The sequence below is a fragment of the Heterodontus francisci genome, chromosome 4 (genome assembly GCF_036365525.1).
Source record: "Heterodontus francisci isolate sHetFra1 chromosome 4, sHetFra1.hap1, whole genome shotgun sequence".
Taxonomy (NCBI): domain Eukaryota; kingdom Metazoa; phylum Chordata; class Chondrichthyes; order Heterodontiformes; family Heterodontidae; genus Heterodontus; species Heterodontus francisci.
In genome coordinates, this window is record NC_090374.1 from 105902455 (window position 1) to 105922533 (window position 20079).

General features: G+C 42.0%; 1 protein-coding gene across 5 annotated transcripts in view; it reads left to right on the top strand.

Moving 5' to 3' along the window:
• The first annotated feature begins 6287 nt into the window (after window positions 1–6287).
• The window catches only part of anxa1a (annexin A1a), a 32873-nt gene continuing 19081 nt past the window's right edge, over window positions 6288–20079 (top strand). The window contains exons 1-5 of one of the 5 annotated variants that reach the window (XM_068028860.1): window positions 6329–6393; window positions 11570–11694; window positions 15346–15413; window positions 16821–16914; window positions 17411–17505. In XM_068028860.1, the coding sequence (XP_067884961.1) occupies window positions 11613–11694; window positions 15346–15413; window positions 16821–16914; window positions 17411–17505 (339 nt within the window). In that variant the 5' untranslated portion in view covers window positions 6329–6393; window positions 11570–11612. Of the gene's footprint in view, window positions 6394–11569; window positions 11695–14881; window positions 15066–15343; window positions 15414–16820; window positions 16915–17410; window positions 17506–20079 lie in introns of all 5 variants that reach the window. The other 4 variants (XM_068028861.1, XM_068028862.1, XM_068028863.1 and 1 more) reach the window with 4 other exon arrangements.

Here is a 20079-nt window from a genome sequence, read left to right on the forward strand (position 1 = left end):
GAATTCTCTACCCCAGAGGTTGTGGATGCTTCATCGTTGAATACATTTAAGGCTGGTATAGACAGATTTTTGGTCTCTCAGGGAATCAAGGGATATGGCGAGTGGGTGGGAAAGTGGAGTTGAAGCCTAAGATCAGTCATGATCATTTTGTATGGCAGTGCAGGCTTGTTGGGCTATATGGTCTACTCCTGCTCCTATTTCATGTGTTCCTCTGACAAATGAAAGCTCTGCCACCAACAAGCCATCTTGGAAACTTCAGCACTAGGCCATGACTGTATGTATCCAGGTCCCAGTCAAGGTTCTGGCTATACCAGCATATGGCTGCAAAAATTTCAATAGGAATAAACCAGAGTGGGGACTGACTTTATGGGGTCTTGGTAACTAGTAAGTAAGCTAGTGAGCTGCCAGCAGGAAACCTGCTCCCCTACTGGTAGCCTCAGTTACGACCAAGGCAGGAGGAGTGCACTGTTTATTCCAGTTCCACTTCTCCACAGATCATAACATATATTTAAATTTTTCCACTTACTGATGCAGTCAATCATATATTTTATTTTTCCCAGAATAAAACTGTAAGACCCTCTACCTGGTCTAATTGGTTCTAGCCTTTACTCTGGGTATCAATGGCACACAACTTGGATATTGTTCCATTAGATGTGGTACACCTTTATTACACCACTAAACAATAGTATATACTCACGATAATACCGGTTGCTTAGCAGTCCTGCAGCTGAAGTGGTCAATCCGCCGACGAATCATCCATGCGCGACTACTGGATGGCCGACCACGCCACCCTAACCACTGCAGCAAAGATGCTCATGTGGGCTCTTTCTTTATACCTTTTTTGCTATGGCTCTGTTCCATACAAGGTAAAACCTGTTCTTAACTCCTTCAATTGGTCTGCAATTACCTCACTGTTCTTTTGGAAAAACAAGTTTTATGGCTACAGGCTGGGCCACATGTAGGAGTTTCCATGCCCACTTCTTCAGATAACAAAGACAGTTTCCCTGCTTTGTTATCTCTAGCACTGGTATCAATCTTCAGACTGGTACAGACAACATTTTTTTTTCAGCTCTTAACAAGCAAGGCCTGGATCTCTTCCCGGATGCTAGCACGTTTGCAGTTTAATTAGTTTCGCAGACCTTGCTAATTCTGACAAGGCACTGTCTTGACGAGAATTGATCAGCTTGCCTTGCATTTTCAAGCCCACAATACAGTTCATTAGATGTCTTCGTTCTGGGTACTCTGATGCTCCATGTGATGCCACCATGATACAGACTCCACACACTCAGGACTCCACTGCAAATGGTCTACATTCATTAATACAAAAGAAATAAAAGAACAGTTACATGGTTAAAAAGTGATTGTACATTAAAAGGTGACATAAATCATATAATAGATGTAAGACAATAAACAACTGTGTAATAATCAATACTTGAGAAATGATTCGTATTCAAGTGTGGACTTCAATATTACTTCCCCAGTCCCATAACATATCCCACCAAGACCGTTGTTCAATGGTCTGGGATTTCCTGCAGGATCTTGTGATTCGCTTGCTGCAACTGATGATATATTTTCTGGCATTTATCGATCTCTTCCCGCAGCTTAACTAGATGTTCTGGTAGTTAGGGAATATCATAACCAAATCTTTCCACATATTCCTGCAACTCCCCTTTATTAGTGTCCCAGGCTTTAATTTAAGTGCTGTTATGACTGTAAATATTTACCAATTCTCTTTCCCCAATCCTCGCAGGTCTTTCAGGAGTAAAACAAAAAATAGGTAGGGTTACTGGGCATTTCAAATTCAACCCATACTGATACTGTTTCCTGTTTGTGGTAACACAATACTCCCCATCCCCTACATAGTCTACCCGAGTAGGCTTAAAGGTCACCTTCACGATCTCCATGGTACAATTCACCTCCGTGATGTTAAACCCACAGGTCAACTCGAAATGCCTTTCCATCCTGTAGGGACACAATACGTTACCTCTTTGAGTGTTACAACCCTCTAGATGGGTTCCCTTCACATAATCACCCAAATTCACTATGTATGGTAGGATATCATGATACTGCACATGGTTATCCTTTTCTAAAACTCTAATGTTCTCGACCTGATATATCGGGAGTGGTGTCACCCTGCGTGCTATTACTGGAAAGTAAAGTACCAATCCCATCACCTTAAGATTTCTCCTTTTACAATCTACCTGTACAGGATATACCTGTACCAAACCTCTGAGCTGACACATGGTGATGTTGTTTTCATATTTATTTAATGTTTCCAAAATTAGTAATCCATGAGGGTACTTCCCCTACGTAACTTTGTCTCATGTTTTCACGGGCTTGGTCTACCAACCAGGAGCCACACACACCGTTTCTGGCAGCCTCATCAGAGGCTTTCCTATCCTCCTGGATGACAGTCCTGGCATGATTCTCCAACCATTCCATGACCCTTTTCAAGTGGACAGTCGTAATTTGGTCCTCTTTTGGTTCATAATCCTGGTTCATAGTCCCTTTAGTCAAAATGTCCTTTATCTTCCCCTTTAATTTTTGTATCTCTACCTTAAGAGAGTCCAGATCCAAACTATTCATTAATGATGTACCCATGTTAAATAATGTGGCAGCATCATTGGCTAAATCCCTTTTTTTCCTTAATTTAATCCCCTTCCCTACAGACTTGTAGCACTGTCTCCAACTCACTATCCCTGTCTCTGGGCCAATGGCTTGGTCCAGCACTTGTCCCAACAGACACTCATACAGATTTCTTGTCTATTTGCCATATCAATGTGGTAATCCTATCCCCGTTAAGTTCAACTTCACTGGTACCACCTCATGGTGTACATCATGATACAATATTTTCCCAGCAGGTCTTAACACCAGACCATTCTTTGGACCAGGCATGTGTTTGGGACACAACGTTGCCTGACTCTCATTGCAGTTAGGAGGTGGCTGCTTACGTCTGGGAGGCAGTGACAAGGGCAGTTCCTCAGGCAATACCACCCTTATTCCTGGTAATGACCCACAAGTGCGTGGAGCCTTGGATAGGAGAACATGTGTAAACACCCTGTTCTCCCTTCGTTTGGGTCCAGGAAATGGTAACAGCCTTAGTATCACTGTACTGCACTGAATCAGATGTTCCTTTCAGTTCTCCCTTATCGTATTCCCATATCACAGTCGCTACCCTTGACTTGGGCCGAGGGCACATAATGCAGAACCATGCCCCAAGCCTCAACTCCACTACCATTAGGTCTATGTGTGCTCTTAATTTAATCTGTCCTGGAACCAGACAGTTCAAGTCTGACCTAGCGGAGTGATGAACTTCAACTTCTTCCTGATTTTTACCCTTGGTCTGGCCTCCTGTCCATGTCATTCCAAATTCTCCTGCTGCACACTTACTGGATTCCCTTGCTCTACTCTGGTAGCTTTACCATCCAATACAGTTTTCTCATCTATTTCCAAACAGAAATCAAATATTCCCATTTGATTCCAGGCATTAACATATTTTGCTTGCTTGTTCCTTATTTAAGATGACACTTTTTACTTAAGAGTAGTCTACTGAGTCACACCAATATTTTCTTCAAAGTTATCCCAAATTCAAATAACAGTGTCGTTGGGCTGACAGGTGTATTCAGTTTATTTCTTCCTAAAATAAACTTTATCTCATAATATTCAAAAAGATCACTTAGACTATTCCTTATTAATCTTATTATATCCCTTTACATTTCCAATAAATTTTCCTTTAAATGTTCAGAACACCAACTCATATGAATTTACTTCATCAATTTCAATTTACTTGTGCCCAGGCTTGATGGTTTTTGAAATATCTGATACTCATTGGTGAATGTGTTTACACCAGATCTCCTGTTCTCAAGCACTTTATTTCAGGAAATAACAAATGTCCTGAATAAGATAATCCCAATTCCTATCAAAAAGGCAAAGCCTTTAGTCCATGACTATGCTGTGACATTGAACGTGTGCAGATAAATTCTTAAATTCTTGAAGCTGCTGGAAATCTTGTTGCACTTGCAGTTTCCTGTGGAAAAAACCCCACAAAAGATCCATTCTGCTTGGAGCCGAATGGATTAATTCGTCCAGACATATCTGACAACTCAGAAACTTAAAATTTCACAATGCCCAACATATATAAATTTTAATTCAACAAACTAATAGTTGTGGTGAGCTAAGCTGCTAGCAGAAAGGGTTAACGTCTCTGCTAGTTTTAAAAGGGGGCGGAGCAAAGCTCTCAGATGGGCGTGATACCATCATGCGAGACTCTTTTTTTCCCCAAGACATTTTTTAATGAAGACAACTCCAATTGTTTCTAAACACCTCTTCTTCAAATTCCCTTTTTCTTTCTTTTCACAGTTTTGAGGTCAAAACACCTGGGATTGTTCCAGGCTCAAACTGTTTGTTTTCATATTCCAGTCCAGTATCCAATCTCAAAAATGTCCTTTTTTAATAATCTGCTTGAGTTGTGACTCTGGGCAGCAATCACAATTCGAGCTTTCATAACTTGAATCATTTATTAATCACTCTTCCCTGTTAATCCATGCTCATAACTCTCATTGTTAGTGTTTTTTTAAACTTAAAGTGCTGAAATTCCTACCGCAAAATCACAATTTCAGGAACAAAAATACATCAAAACTTGAAGCACACAAAAATCATTCCTACAAATCCTTTTATTCCACACCAAGCAGGTGCTCCCTTATGTTGTACACTTTACACTCTCCATCTTCACAACGCATAGTTTTGCTTTAAATACAACCTTACTTTATCAACTAAACACAGAGTAAAACAGCACATGCTTTTTTTAAAAAGTAAAAGGGAAACAAAAACAAATTACATCACTTATCTTCTTTCTTCAGGTACCATACTCTTCCTCTGTGACACTTCTTCAGCAGCAGGAACTAACTTTATCTCATTCCAGAAGGTAAACACTGACACTACAACCAAGAGCTTGTGAGTTTGCTACTGTCTCAGGTGCGTGCTGCTGCTCCTGGGCTTGTCCTGTCAAGGGGCGTGCGCTGTCACTTCTCTGCTCACATCTTCCCCAGTTACCAGGGTTTCTGTTCTATTTTAACTTGAGTCATGTGACGACTAATAAATGTTATTGCCAAATCAGTTCTTTTAGTGTCCTCTTGATGACCCTCTTGAAAAAAAAACTGGTCCAACATTTCTTCAGTTTGACTATGAATTCCTCAAAAAATATTTTTAACAAAAAACAGAAGCACTTTCATAACACCTGCCATTTTGAAGGTGGGATATTGGGTGGGACAGTTGCTTGTTAATGGTCTCTAGAAGCAGCTTAAAGGGGAGGTATATTTAACCTGGGGCACTGAAAGAAATTACACCGTGCAGCACGCAATGAGTGTAGAAACTGCAGCAGTAACTATGTAAGCTTTCAAATCTGTTAAGATGCAGAACGCACAAGCAACTGTCATAAAAAAACTTCAAAATCTCCATCCATCTTTATTTGATAGCAACTAAGGATCCCGTTAATCATTACTCTCCTCTATCCTTCCTTCCCCTCCTCCTCTTGATTCCCCCTCTCTCCAACATCTCATACCTTTCTTCCCTCTGACTCCTCATCTTCCCACTTCTTCACTTCCATCTTCCCTTTCTGCTAGTTACACTAATTGATGTAGTTTAACTAGGATGTTTACTATTAAATTAACTGTGAGATATTTCCAGAGAAGGAAAGGTAAGGATTATCCTTAGATGAGGTAATTAAATTTGTGAATTTATTTGTGACTGCTGCACACTTCAGGATATGGAATGCTTTATTAATGTCATTATTATTTAAAAGTTGGAATCACTGCAATGTTGCATTTGGGTGGGTGTTTTGAGGGCACAGGCGAGGGGGAGGGGGGTGGTCCTTGAAATTGTCCTGGTGGTAATACATCTGTTCATCCTATGCAAAAGAGAAAACTGCTTTGTTTTAACTAATTTATTAAATTAAGATACATTGAGAAAAGGATTTTAAAAAATAAAGTTCAGCCTCCTCCACTCCTGTGCATGTCACGTAAACTGTAGAATTTCTTAATGCTGAAAAGTCAGACACTTGGCATTGAAACAGGGTTGGACTGTTCTAATACTCATGTGATTTTTGTTTGCAGAAGGTTGCGTAGTGACCTGAAAGTTATTTCCTGTCTTTATACAGACCTTCAGCTAGTTCACTGCAGCTGGCTACAGTTTTCATAGGGCTTGTAACATCTGGTATTTGATTGGCTCATCATAGACTGCAGTGCTCTGTCAATTAGATGAAGGCCAGTCATAAATGACTTCATTGGGTGTGGTAATGGTATAAGTACAGCCTCAACAGCTAGCTAGTTTTAGTTGTGATTTTCTTTATTCCCATACGGTGTTGTTAGTTGGCCATAGGGTTTAAATAAGCAGTTGGTAAGTTCTTTTTTTTTAATGTTACAGCTCTGTCTTGACTTGATTTTTTTACCTACAACTATTAAATATTAAAATGCTGGAAGGATGCATTCTCTTGTTCTGCAATGCTTTGATTTGTGATAGCATTATTTTATGATAGCAAGCTTGAAGCTGATCTCCCCTTCCTGAGTCTTTTGTAAACTAGTCTATTTCAAGTATCTGATATACTCTTTCTGGATGTCCATTTGATTTGGAGTTTATTGCAGTGAACTAAATCACACTGGTTGTTTGAAACTATTTGAAATACTGGATTGTTGTGAGGAAGAGCATGATGACCATAACTAGGTGGGGGGTGGAGAAGAAAAGGAATGTTGTATGACAAGATTTTTAGCAGGAGGAATTGTCTAGTACAACATTAACCCCTGCTAAACCATACTTTACAGGTATTGGATTTGTTTGTACCCCATGCTAATCATTTGCTTGTAGAGAATAGTGTATTTATAATTTCAGCTCTGATTTTTACATTTGGTATAAAAGTTTCTTGAAATTGTCAATTTGTGATCAGAACACTGGTTGAATCCAAAACCTTTTACTTGAGTAAAGACTTTACAACTGCCCTCAAAGTTTGTGCTAAAAGGAACTGATATGTACCTTCCCAATGGACTGTCCTTTTTTTAGTTGCCTAAAATATATCGAGTAATTGAAGATCTATTCCTTTTTCCATGCTGCTGAGCTAGTGTGAGGAAAAGATGGCATGCTCCTCTGCATCAAGTGAAGTAAACTATTGTGAATCTCATACAAGAAATATGATATGTTGCTGGTGAGCTAGATTTTTATCAAGTTGAATCTTCAACTTTTAAAAAATATTTTTGGGAGGTGAATAAATATTGGATTTTTTATCATCTCCAAATGACCCACACCACTCAATGTAATGTAACTTTTTTTAAAATTCAAGAGCTGTCAAAATACCTAGTCCATTTAGACAGAAATGGATTATTGTGGTTGCTTAATTCCATGAGTCTTTAAACATTAATTGTATCTCCCTCCAAGACACCCACTGTCCTGACAATTGGGCGTTCCTCATTGTTCCTTCATTCTCACTGCATCAAAATTCTGGAACTCCCTACCCAACAGCATTGTGGGTGTTCTTCACTGCATGGACTACCATGGTTCAGGAAGGTCCACTACCACCATCTCAAGGGCAACCGGGATGTACAATAAATGTTAGCTTTGCCTACTATTTGCACTCCCCCAGAATGAAATGCTTTATAAAAAATAAGAACAATTCCTGTCTGCTATTCTAGCGTTGGTGTTCATATGGTTCAAATGCTATTTGGTTATCCAGTATTAAAGTGGTAAATAAAAGCATTTGTGTTGGGAATACTCCAAAGCATGATATGTTAATCTGATGTCCATGCATTTGGGTTGAAAGGAATGTAGGTACATAGCAGATTTATGCATGTTAACATAAAAGTTGCTGTCTGATTCAATTGCAATCTGGTTTTAGTTTAGACATTTCTATTCAACCTTTTCAGTAGGTTCCAAAATGTAAATCTGAGAAATTCATTCCTGTGGAATTTCAGCAGCATGTCCATTTTTTATTTGTTCAAGGGATCTGAGCTTCGCTGGCAAGGTCAGTATTTATTGCCCATCCCTAATTGCTTGTGGTGGTAAGCTGCCTCCTTAAACCTATGCCATAGGGACTGTAGCAGTTCAAAACTAACATCCTCGCACTGTCTTGTAGAATTGGCTGCAATAAGTTTGCAATCTGTAGGGTTTGGCTGCATTTTCACATTGTTCCTAGCAGCCTCTGAAATTTGACCCTCTGGCTATGGATATGCCAATTCTACAATGAAGAAAGGTGACTTGAGTGCATTACATTTATAAACCTAACTGGGGTACAATGGGAATGTCTTGGCTGCAGTTGAGGTCTACAGCATTTCAAACTATGATTTTAAATTCTTCACCTTCCCAATCAAAGTAGTATATTGCAAATTAAGGCTGGAATTTTACATTGCAGTGTTGGCCTGACCCACTGGCTGAAAAGTCAGGGGCGAGCCTTCCTCTGCTGGGCTTGGAAGTCAGACAGAGACTTTGCGTGGCCCAGATCCTTAATTGGCCTCAGTCGGGGCTTCTGCCCTCTGAGGCAGGAAGTCCCATCTCCAAACATTGCTGGCCAATCAGCGGGCCGGAACTTATTCAGTCCCAGCAGCGCCACCACTGCTGCAACCACACCCAGCAAGAGGTGCGACATGGATACTGGCCCCAAAGAAGGTGAGGAGGTTTTGGGCCTCACTGGGTCAATCGGTTGGGCCCTAGTGAGGGGAGAATGGGGGTGCCACTTTCGGTGCTGATGGATGACCCTCTGAGGCACAGGGTGCGTGATCAAGAGGGCCCTGACCTGCAAGGAGGCTGCCAGATTTTACTGGGCAGCCTCCTCAGCTGGCAAAGTGCCAAGCTGCCACTGGTAATATACCAGCAGCAGTGGAAGGAGGCCCTTAATTGGCCACTTAAAGGCTTCAATTGGCCTTGGGTGGGCAGGCCATTTGCCACTGCCCTGCTGCTAGTGAAATGGGGGCAGATATGCAACAGGAATGGCACCCTCGCCTCCCATGCAATTTAATGCCACCCACCTCCAGGCTGCTCCCATGGGAGTGTAAAATTCTGGCCAAAGAGTTTGAATTTATTACTAAGTGCAATCATTTCATTTCAGTAATTGTTAAAAATTAACTCAAACACTGCAGTGATGTTTTTAGGCGGATAAGAACATAAATAGAACAAAGAACAGGCCATTCAGCCCTCCAAGCCTGTGCCAATCTTGATGCCTGCCTAAACCAAAACCTTCTGCACTTCCAGGGACCATATCCCTCTATTCCCATCCTATTCATGGATTTGTCAAGATGCCTCTTAAACGTTGCTATCGTACCTGCTTCCACCACCTCCCCCGGCAGCAAGTTCCAGGCACTCACCGCCCTCTGTGTAAAGAACTTGCCTCGCACATCCCCTCTAAACTTTGCCCTTCTCACCTTAAACCTATGTCCCCTAGTAACTGACTCTTCAACCCTAGGGGAAAAAGCTTCTGACTATCCACTCTGTCCATGCCGCTTATAACTTTGTAAACCTCTTTCACGTTGCCCCTCCACCTCCGTCATTCCAGTGAAAACAATCCAAGTTTATCCAACCCCTCCTCATAGCTAATGCCCTCCAGACTAGGCAACATCCTGGTTAACCTCCTCTGTACCCTCTCCAAAGCCTCCACGTCCTTCTGGTAGTGTGGCGACCAGAATTGCACGCAATATTCTAAGTGTGGCCTAACTAAGGTTCTGTACAGCTGTAGGCCATTTGGCTCTATCTGCTCTGCCAATCCATATGATCATGGCTGATTTAACTTAATTCCACCTTCCCACACTATTCTTGCATCCAACAACCTGTGTTTATATAGCAACTTTAATGTAATAAATATACTAAGGCATTCTAAAATAGAATGTGACACCAAGCTACATAAGGAGATATTAGAGCAGATAACCAATGGCTTGGTCAATGAAGTAGATTTTTAAGGAGTCTCTTAAAGCAGTGAATTACAGAGCTTGGGACTAGGTAGCTGAAGGCATAGCCCCCAATGGTGGGCTGATTAAAATCAGACGCTGGAAAGGGCAGAATTAAAGTGCAAATATCTTGGAGGGTTGCAGAAGATTAGAGATAGGGAGGCCGTCCATGTCTCCGCTTTAAAGATGTCTGCAAATGCGACATGAAGTCCTGTGACATTGATCACAGGTCGTGGGATTCAGTTGCCAGCGTTCGCCAGAGCTGGCGGGCAGCCATAAAGACGGGGCTAAAATGTGGCGAGTCGAAGAGACTTAGTAGTTGGCAGGAAAAAAGACAGAGGCGCAAGGGGAGAGCCAACTGTGTAACAGCCCCGACAAACAAATTTCTCTGCAGCACCTGTGGAAAAGCCTGTCACTCTAGAATTGGCCTTTATAGCCACTCCAGGCGCTGCTTCACAAACCACTGACCACCTCCAGATGCGTATCCATTGTCTCTCGAGATAAGGAGGCCCAAAAGAAAAAAAGAAAAGAATGGCCATGAAGGAATTTCAAAACCAAGATGAGAATTTTAAAATTGATTTGTTTCCTTTAACTGGGAACCAGTCTAGATCAGTGAGCACAGAAGTGATGGGTAAATGGATTTGGTGCAAGTTAAGACACTGGCAGCAGAGTTTTGGATGACCTTAAGTTTATGGAGGGCAAACATGGGAGGCCAGCCAGCACTATATTGGAATAGTTGAGTCTGAATGTAACAAAGGCATAAATGAGGGATTCATCAGCAGTAGATGGGCTGAGGCAGGGACGATGTCTGGCAATGTTATGGAGGTGTAAATAGGCCACCTTAGTGATTGTGTGTGCATGTTCAGGGCATATAGGCCTAGTCTTCTCTCTCCCTCCCTCTTTTTTTTTTTTTCCCCCCTCCAAGGATAATCCCCTCATTCCAGCAATCAGTCTAGTGTACTGCCGTTGCACTCCCTCTAAGGCCTTGGGTGAGGAGTTAACACTGTACACAGTACTTCAGATGTGGTCTCACCAAGACCCTATTCAAGTTGCTGTGGGAATACTTTACTCAGCCTTTTGTTACAGAGCTATTGGAGTATAACATACCTTTTGCTTTCCTAATTACTTGCTGTACCTGAATGTTAACTTTGAGTCATGTACAATGACATCCAGATTGCTCTAAATATTAACATTTCCTAGTCTTGCCATTTTAAATTTTCTGCTTTTCTATCTTAATTTCCAATGCTTTAGATTTTTACTTTACAAAGGCATTTTGGCCTGAGTGTATCCTGTAAGATATTTTGCCAGTTCTAAATCAGTACTATGAATGATTACTGCAAATATCTGTATACAAACGGTTAATCTGTGCAGTTCTAAGTGAGATGGTCGTTCCAGGTTTGGCATCAATTTTCCTTTTAGTTCTCACCATTACATGTATAGTAGGACTTAACTAGCAATAAGTAGTACAGGTAGTGGGGATCATTTAGTTGCATGACCATTTGAAGGCTCTAAATCCTTGCTATGATTCAGTATCTAAAGAATGTTAGTGCAGAAATGGGCCTTCTGGCCTGCCAGGTCTGTTCTTTTTTCCATGAGTATGGGCACTCATAAATTTTTACTGTTAATATTTTTATTTTCCTTTTAAATTTTAGTGTCAGCAATTGGGGACAATTTGGAGGAAAAATCTTTCTAACAATGTCCGAACTCAAACAAACAAGGGAATCTTTTTATTTTTTATTTTTTTGCATTAAAAATTTATTTTGGAACTCCAGACCAGGTAATGTTGCACAGACTCTGTTGCCTCAATTCTCTACATGAGAAAGACAATGATGTCTCAAAAGGATGAAGGAATCTTGGCTTTAAAAAAGGAAATGTACCTTTTCAAACTTGCCATGGTCAATACATTTGATCATGCTGGTTAGATCATTAAGCAAACATTTTTCCAAGTTAAAATGTTGAATGTTTTTAAGATTGCATCACTTAATTTCAGTTCTTCACATCTTTGGATTTTAAGTTATATTTAAAGACACTATATAGATGCTAAAGAAATTGTATTAATTTTTGCTTTTAGTAGGTTATTGAATTTTGCTAATGACTATGTTTTTTTTAAATTTGAGGTGCTACCTCCATGTGTTTACCCATTGCAATCAGCCATGGCATAGCAGGTAACACTCAACTGTGATAGAAGGTTGTGTTCAAGTCCTGCTTCAGGTCTTGGGCACAAAAATCAAGGTTGACACTCCAGTGCTGTACTTGTTGGAGGTGTTCCTTTTCAGGTGAGACATTAAACTGGGGTCTTATCTGTCTGTTCGGGTGGATGTAAAGATTCCATGATGCAATTTCAAAGCACAAGTGAGTTGTCCTTGGTGGCCTGACCAATATACATTCCCCTCCATTGCCCCCTCCAAAGAAAGCAGCTTAGCTGGTTATCACATTGCTGTTTGTGCCCAAATTGGCTGCTGCATCTTCCACATTGTAACAGTGACTATACTGAAGTACTTCATTGGCTGTAAAGTGCTTTGAGATGTCTGGTCATGAATGGTCAAGAATTTGTTTATTAGCATATTTTATTTCAAAAAATAAGCTTTATTTTTGGCTGTAATATTTCCTAAATACAGTAGATTAGAATACTGTCATTTAGCAATAGTACATGCTTGCTGTTCCTGCTTTGTCTTTGTTAGCTAAGTATTTAATTTGGGCCATATAGCACAGAAGGTCTCAGACTTTCTGGTCTGTGGTTGAAGAGCAACTATAGTTGCCATTACTCCTGGACTAGAAGTGAGTTTTTTTTTTTCCCAAAATATACTTTATTCATAAAAATCTGTAAAAATTACATTACCAGTTTCAAACAGCACCAAGTCAAAAAATACAAAGTGCAAAGGAGGTCTGTTTGCTTCATTACAATCATCACAACCCTCCCATTTCACATTTGTCATGCCAATTACATTTTTACATTTTACAGCAAATGAAAGTTTTCCCAATACAGTTTGAGGGGTTTCCCATGGATCCAGCCCCTCAGTTCAGCTTGGTGGGGGGACCTTACACTGTGATCTTTCCACATTGAGCCTTTGCTGCGGCTGCCCCAAGCTTTAGTGAGTCCCTCAGCATGTAGTCCTGGACCTTGGAATGTGCCAGTCTGCAACATTCGGTCGTGGACAACTCTTTGCACTGGAAGACCAGCAAGTTTTGGGCAGACCAAAGGGTGTCTTTCACTGAATTGATGGTCCTCCAGCAACAGTTGATGTTTGTCTCTGTGCGTCCCTGGGAACAGCCCATAGAGCACAGACTCCTGTTAGAGCTGCTTGGGATGAATCTCGACAAAAACCACTGCATCTCTTTCCACACCTGGAATGGCACAGTCCAACTACATGGAGTGTTCTGCGGCAACGTGACCAGGCCCATCCTTCGCAACATCGGGGACAGATAGAACCTCAGCACGTAGTGACACTTGGTGTTTGCATACTGGAGGTCTACACACAGCTTGATGCAGTTGCGCACGAAGGTGGTCATCAGGATGAGGGCCACGTTGGGTACATTTTTCCCGCCCTTATCCAGCAGTTTGAACATAGTGTCCCTCTGGACCCAGTCCATTTTAGATCCCCAGATGAAGTGGAAAATGGCTCTGGTGACTGCCACAGCACAGGAGTGGGGTATGGGCCAGACCTGCACCATGTACAGCAACAACATGAGCGCCTCGCACCTGATGACCAGGTTCTTCACAATGGAGAGAGATCACTGCCCCCACATGCTCAACTTTTGTTGTACCTTGGCTACTTGCTCCTCCCAGGTTTTGGTGCACGCCCTGGCCCTTCTGAAACATATCCCCAGCACTTTCAGGTAGTCTGACCTGATGGTGAAGGGGACAAAGGATCGGTCAGCCCAGTTCCCAGAGAACATGGCCTCTCTCTTGCTGTGATTAACTTTGGCTCCCGAGGCCAGTTCGAACTAGTTGCAGATACTCATCAGTCTGTGCATGGACAGCGGATCCGAGCAGAAGACGGCGACGTCATCCATGTACAAGGGAGGCTTTTACCTGAGTGCCTCCGCTGCCTGGGATTGTCACCCCTCTTATGCTTGCATCCTTCCTAATAGACTCAGCAAAGGGTTCAATACAGCAAACAAACCAGACTGGGGAGAGGACAGCTATGTCTGACTGCAGATTGGATCGGGAAACTTTCCAATTCCCACCCATTGATTGAGACTGCGCTATTGATTGTGTAGAGCAGTTTGATCCAATTGCAGATTCCCTCCCCAAACCCCATTTTGGAAAGCACGTCCATCATGGGGGTGTGCGATATCCTGTCAAAAGCCTTCTCCTGGTCCAGGCTGATGAGGCAGGTGTCCAACCCCCTGTCCCATACATAGGCAATCATATCCCTGAGTAGCGTGAGACTATCAGATCTTCCTGTTGGGTACAGTACAGGTCTGATTGGGGTGGATCACTGACTCCAGAGCAGATTTGACTCGACTTGCTGTGACTTTGGACAGAATCTTGTCAACATTAAGCAGTGAGATGGGCTGCCGATTTCTGCCCTCTCCCCTTTCTGCTTGTAAATGAGGGTGATGATGCCTTTCCTCATGGATTCTGACATGCTGCCAGCCAGGAGCATACACTCGTATACTTCCAGCAGGTCCAGACTGACTCAGTCCCACAGGGCTGAGTACAGCTCGACCGGTAAGCCATCGCTTCCAGGTGTTTTACTCGTCTCAAAGGACTCTATGGCCTTTGTCAGCTCGTCCAGTGTTAGCGGCTTGTCCAGTCTCTCCCTCCTGCTGTCATCTAAGATCTCTGATAGATGACGGGAAGGACTGGGAGGCTCTGCTGTCTGTGGGCTTCGCATCATACAGCCCAGCATAAAAGGATTTGCTGATCCTTAGTATGTCGGACTGCGAAGACGTCACTGAGCCATCCTCTTCCTTCAGGCTGCTGATAACTGAGCTCTCTCTGTACCTTTTTTTGGAAGAAGTAACATGAGCACATCTCATCCTGCTCAATGGAGTGGACTCTGGACCGGAAGATGATCTTGGATGCTTCTGTGGCAAAGAGCAAGACCTGCTGGCTCTTCACCTCTTATCATTTGCACAATGTGGTAAGATAATGGAGGATACACAATGGGACTGTACTCTAGCAAAAGTCACCACCTTCAGGTGAGGATGAGTGAATTGTTCAAAGTAATTTTGAACTGGGTTAATTGACTTGATTGAAAAAAAAAACACATTTCCACAATCTAGTGAGCGAATAAATAAACCCTCCAACTAAAATAATTGAGGATGCATTGTCTTGTGGAGCTGTAGTTTTTTTTTTACAATTCACTAAGTCTTGTTAGTAGAATATGAAAATGTCATTGTGGCAATCACTAAGGCATTTCCTTGTTAAAATGTAATGTTCATTTTACAGATGGCCTGACATTTTTTTTTTTTCCCTCAGCAGCACCATATAAAATGGCATCTAATCTTGTCAGTGCATTACTGCAGCAAACCATGCACAGCTCTAAAGTAAGTTAGTTTTTTTTTTTTTTTTTTTTTAATAATTTTCAGACTCATTCTTTGCATAAAGTATACTCCAAGCAATTGTATTAGTAGCAGTAACATGTCTGCACATGTATCACTGTAGGTTTGTGAGGTAACTGAGTAAATTGGAGGGGTGGGGAGGTAAGATAGGTGCCAGGTTTTAGGAAGATCTTGCTTCTAGTAACCTGGAACATGAAGTAGTTTTTTTAAATAATATGCTTGTTGTAATCACATGTAAAATTCATCAGTTTAGAGTGAGGGCCATAGTGATTTTCTCAAGGGCTACTCAAAACCTGCCAGTGGTGCCACTGCATGTTTGCCATGTATAATCTTGAAGAATTTGCTTTACATTATTGCAGATTTTCCTATTCTAACAAGTTCCAGTTGATTTAATTGAAAGATATTCATTTATCTGAAAGCAATATATTTGACTGCTATATTAAGTCATAAATCAATGATAACCAATTGATCAGATGTTGCCTGAAAAATGTGAAAGTAAGAACTAAGGAGAAATGGAGTTGGTGAGACTTTACCAGGCTTTGAACTCCATCCTATATTGCACATTGATGTCCAATCACTAGAAAAGAGGGTCTTCTGTTGCCTTAATTGTCTCTAATCTGAGCTAGAATTCAAAGCCTACTGCTAATTTTGTGCACTACTGTCTCAAAAGCTTGAGGATAAATGAGGCAGGAAGGCTGGGAATTACTGCTCCCACGTGATTATGGCTACACTTGCTTGTGATTATTGTAGGTGCTCTGCACTGCCCTGGATATCTTGGGACAATGTAAAAGGGGGATCTCTGCTGCAATCCCTGGCTGTATTGGTTAGGAAAATGTGCTGCAAGGAGACCAGTCTTCCTACTTTTTATTTATTTTTCCTGGCCTATATTCCCATGTATCCTTTCTTGCACATTCTAAAATTTCCCATGATTTCCTTCTTTCTCTACTCCTGTGGTTGTGCCTTTCCATCACCTTTTTACTATTAACTGCCACATGCAATTCAAAATCTCTTCCATACCATAAAGTAAGTTTTTGCAAATATCTTTCCTATGAAAGAATAAGAAATCAGTGCTCTCTGAATCTGGAATATCAAATTACTCCCTAATAACTAGATCTTCCTTAAACTGATAAATTTCTAGACTAACTAAGATTATAAACTCAACAATCTGCTTTAGGTAACTATACTGCTGTTTGGTGAGCTAAAGACTCTAGATTTTATATATTCTTGCTTCCCAAAAACAGGTCACAAATGTACAGCACTATTTAATGTATTTTATGGATATATCATGTGTATGTTCTGTCCAATTAGACAGCAAACTGAAGCAACTATAGATATTTGTTCTGATCCTAAAACCCTTTTTTTTTATACTTTATTTAAACTTGCCCTATCCAGTACCCTTCTCCCAGTGGACCAACAGTTACTCCATTTCCTAACTTTGATGCAAGTGCTGATGCGACTGCATTAAATAATGCACTCCATGCAAAAGGTGAGCAACAAGTCCTAATTATTTCTATTCTGGGGTGGGCTTAATGTATTTTGAAATTCAAGTAAAAATCAAGTGTAATTGCTGTCATGAGTTAGGCTGATTGTCGTTTGACTGCTGTTGTCATTTGGATATTCAGTGATGTATGTTTAATAAAGTAGTTTTTTTGTAATACCTGAGATCTAATCTAATCTGTTTTAAAGCAGCAGTAGTTGCAGAACAAAAGTCTTGAATTTAAGGAAATGCAGGAACAGCTATAATGCTTCACAAATCTACTCTGAATATTTTGCATTTAATTTTTTTCCAAACAAAACAGCAGATGGAACTTTCACCAAATCTGACTATTGGTGTGGTGGTCTTTGACTAATGGGGTCAAAATTTCATCAGCTAATTTGACGGGGCTTCCTTTTGTAATTCATATTTCAGTGGAAAGCCTGTCTAATGGTTTATCTGTTAATCCTAATAGCTATGGCTGATTTTGTTTCTTATAAATTTTCAGGTGTGGATGAAGCAACTATCATTAACATTTTGACAACACGGACCAATTGGCAGCGGCAACAAATTGCAGCAGATTATCAACAGAGTGTAGGAAAGGTCAGTTCCTGATTCTACAGTGCAATTTCCTTCTGTACAATTGGAAATGATTAAGCTGGTCTCCTATTTGGAGCAGCCGACTCAAACTATGGAGAAATTCTTAGATTCCTAAAAGTGCAATATCCCCCACTCTACCATTGCCATCAAGCCAGGGGATCAACCCTGGCATGCCAGGAGCAGCACCAGGCATACCTTAATGAGGCATGAAGCTACAACCCAGGACTACTTGCATTCCAAACAGTGGAAGCAGCATGTGATGGTGAAGCAATCCCACAACCAACAGATCAGATCTAAGCTCTGCAGTCCTACCACATCCAGTCATGAATGGTGAACAATTAAACAACCAACTAACAGGAGGCAGAGGCTCCACAAATGTCCCCATTTTCAATGCTGGAGTCCAACACATCAGTGCAAAAGATGAGGCTGAAGCGTTTGCAACAAACTTCAGCCAGAAGTTCTGAGTGGATGATACATCTGAGCATCCTCCTAAAGACTGCAGCATCATAGATGCCAGTCTTTAGCCAATTCAATTCACTCCATGTAATATCAAGAAATGACTTAAGGCACTGGATATGGCAAAAGCTAAGGGTCCTGACAACATTCCAGCAATAGTACTGAAGACCTGTGCTCCTGAACTTGCTGTGCCCCAAGCCAAGCTGTTCCTAGACAGCTACCACACTGGCATCTGCCTGGCAATGTGGAAAATTGCCCAGGTATGTCCTGTAAACTAAGTGAGAAAAATCCAACCTGGCCAATTACTGCCTCATCAGTCTACTCTCAAACATCAGTAAAATGATGGAAGGTGGCATGACAGTGCTATCAAGCAGCACTTGCTTAGCAATAACCTGCTAGGTGATGCTCCGTTTGGGTCCTGCCAGGGACATTCAGCTCTTGATCTCATTACAGCCTTGGTTCAAACATGGACAAAAGAGCTGAACTCAAGAGGTGAGGTGAGAGTGACTCCCCTTGACATCAAGGCAGCATTTGACTGAGTCTGGCATCAAGGTCACCCAGCAAAACTGAAGCCACTGGGGAATCGGGGAAAACTCTCTAGTTAGAATCATGCCTAGCACAAAGGAAGATGGTTGATTTGTAATTGTCGGAGGTCAATCATCTCCACTCCAGGACATCACTGCAGGAGTTCCTCAGGGTAGTGTCCTGGGCCCAACCATCTTCAGCTTCATCAATGACCCTCCTTTGATCATAAGGTCAGAAGTGGGGATGTTTGCTGATTGATTGCACAATGTTCAGCAGCATTTGTGACTCATACTGAAGCAGTTGGTGAAGAAATATAGCAAGGCCTGGACAATATCCAGGCTTGGGCTGATGTGTGGCGCAAATGTTGCTTGCCACTTAAGTGCCAGGCAATGACTATCTCCAAGAAGAGAGAATCTAACCATCTCCCCTTGATCAATGGCATTATGATCACTGAATTCCCCCCACTATCAACATCCTGGGGGCTACCACTGACAAGAAACTGAACTGGAGTAGCCATTTAAGTACAGTTAAAGGCCTGTTCGGGTATAAAATTGAAGCCCAGCCCAACCATGGCCCAAGTCCTTTGATTTCTTTTTCGCACCTGACCCGACATGGCTATCACAATAAATTTAATGATATCAAACATTGTGCTCTACCTTGGCCAAATGGCAATACTTGTGATCCTGTTCATCTGTTCCAGCAGCAGACTCTTCCTGTTAATGGAGTTGTGGGGAATCATGGGTGAGCATGATCCCATGAGTTCCTGGAGGCAGCACTGTCTAGCCCGATCCGACCCAAGCCCGAATACTGGACTCTGAATATAGACTCAACCTGACCTGAACCCGACACGTGTAGTTGGGTAGCCAGGCTTTAAATACAGTGGCTTATAGAGCAGGTCAGAGCTTGGGAATCCTGCAGCAAGTGACTCCCAAAGCCTGTCCACCATCTACAAGGCACGTCTAGAGTGTGATGGAATGCTGTCCACTTGCCTGGATGGGTGCAGCTGCGGCAACACCAGCTCAACACCATCCAGGACAAAGCAGCTCGCTTGATTGGCATCCCATCCACAAACATTCACTCCCTCCACTACCAACGCACAGTGGCAGCAGTGTGTACCATCTACAAGATGCAATGCACCAAGGCTCCTTAGACAGCGCCTTGCAGGGCCAAGGCAGCAGTTACATGGGAACATGAGGGCGGCGCAGTGGTTAGCACTGCAGCCTCACAGCTCCAGGGACCCAGGTTCGATTCTGGGTACTGCCTGTGTGGAGTTTGCAAGTTCTCAGTGTCTGCGTGGGTTTTCTCCAGGTGCTCCAGTTTCCTCCCACAAGCCAAAAGACTTGCAGGTTGGTAGGTAAATTGGCCGTTATAAATTGTCACTAGTATAGGTAGGTGGTAGGGACAGATGGGGATGTTTGGTAGGAATATGGGATTAGTGTAGGATTAGTATAAATGGGTGGTTGATGGTCGGCACAGACTCGGTGGGCCGAAGGGCCTGTTTCAGTGCTGTATCTCTAATCTAATCACCACCTGCATGTTGCCCCTCCAAGCCCCACACCATCCTGACTTGGAACTATATTGCTGTTCCTTCACTGT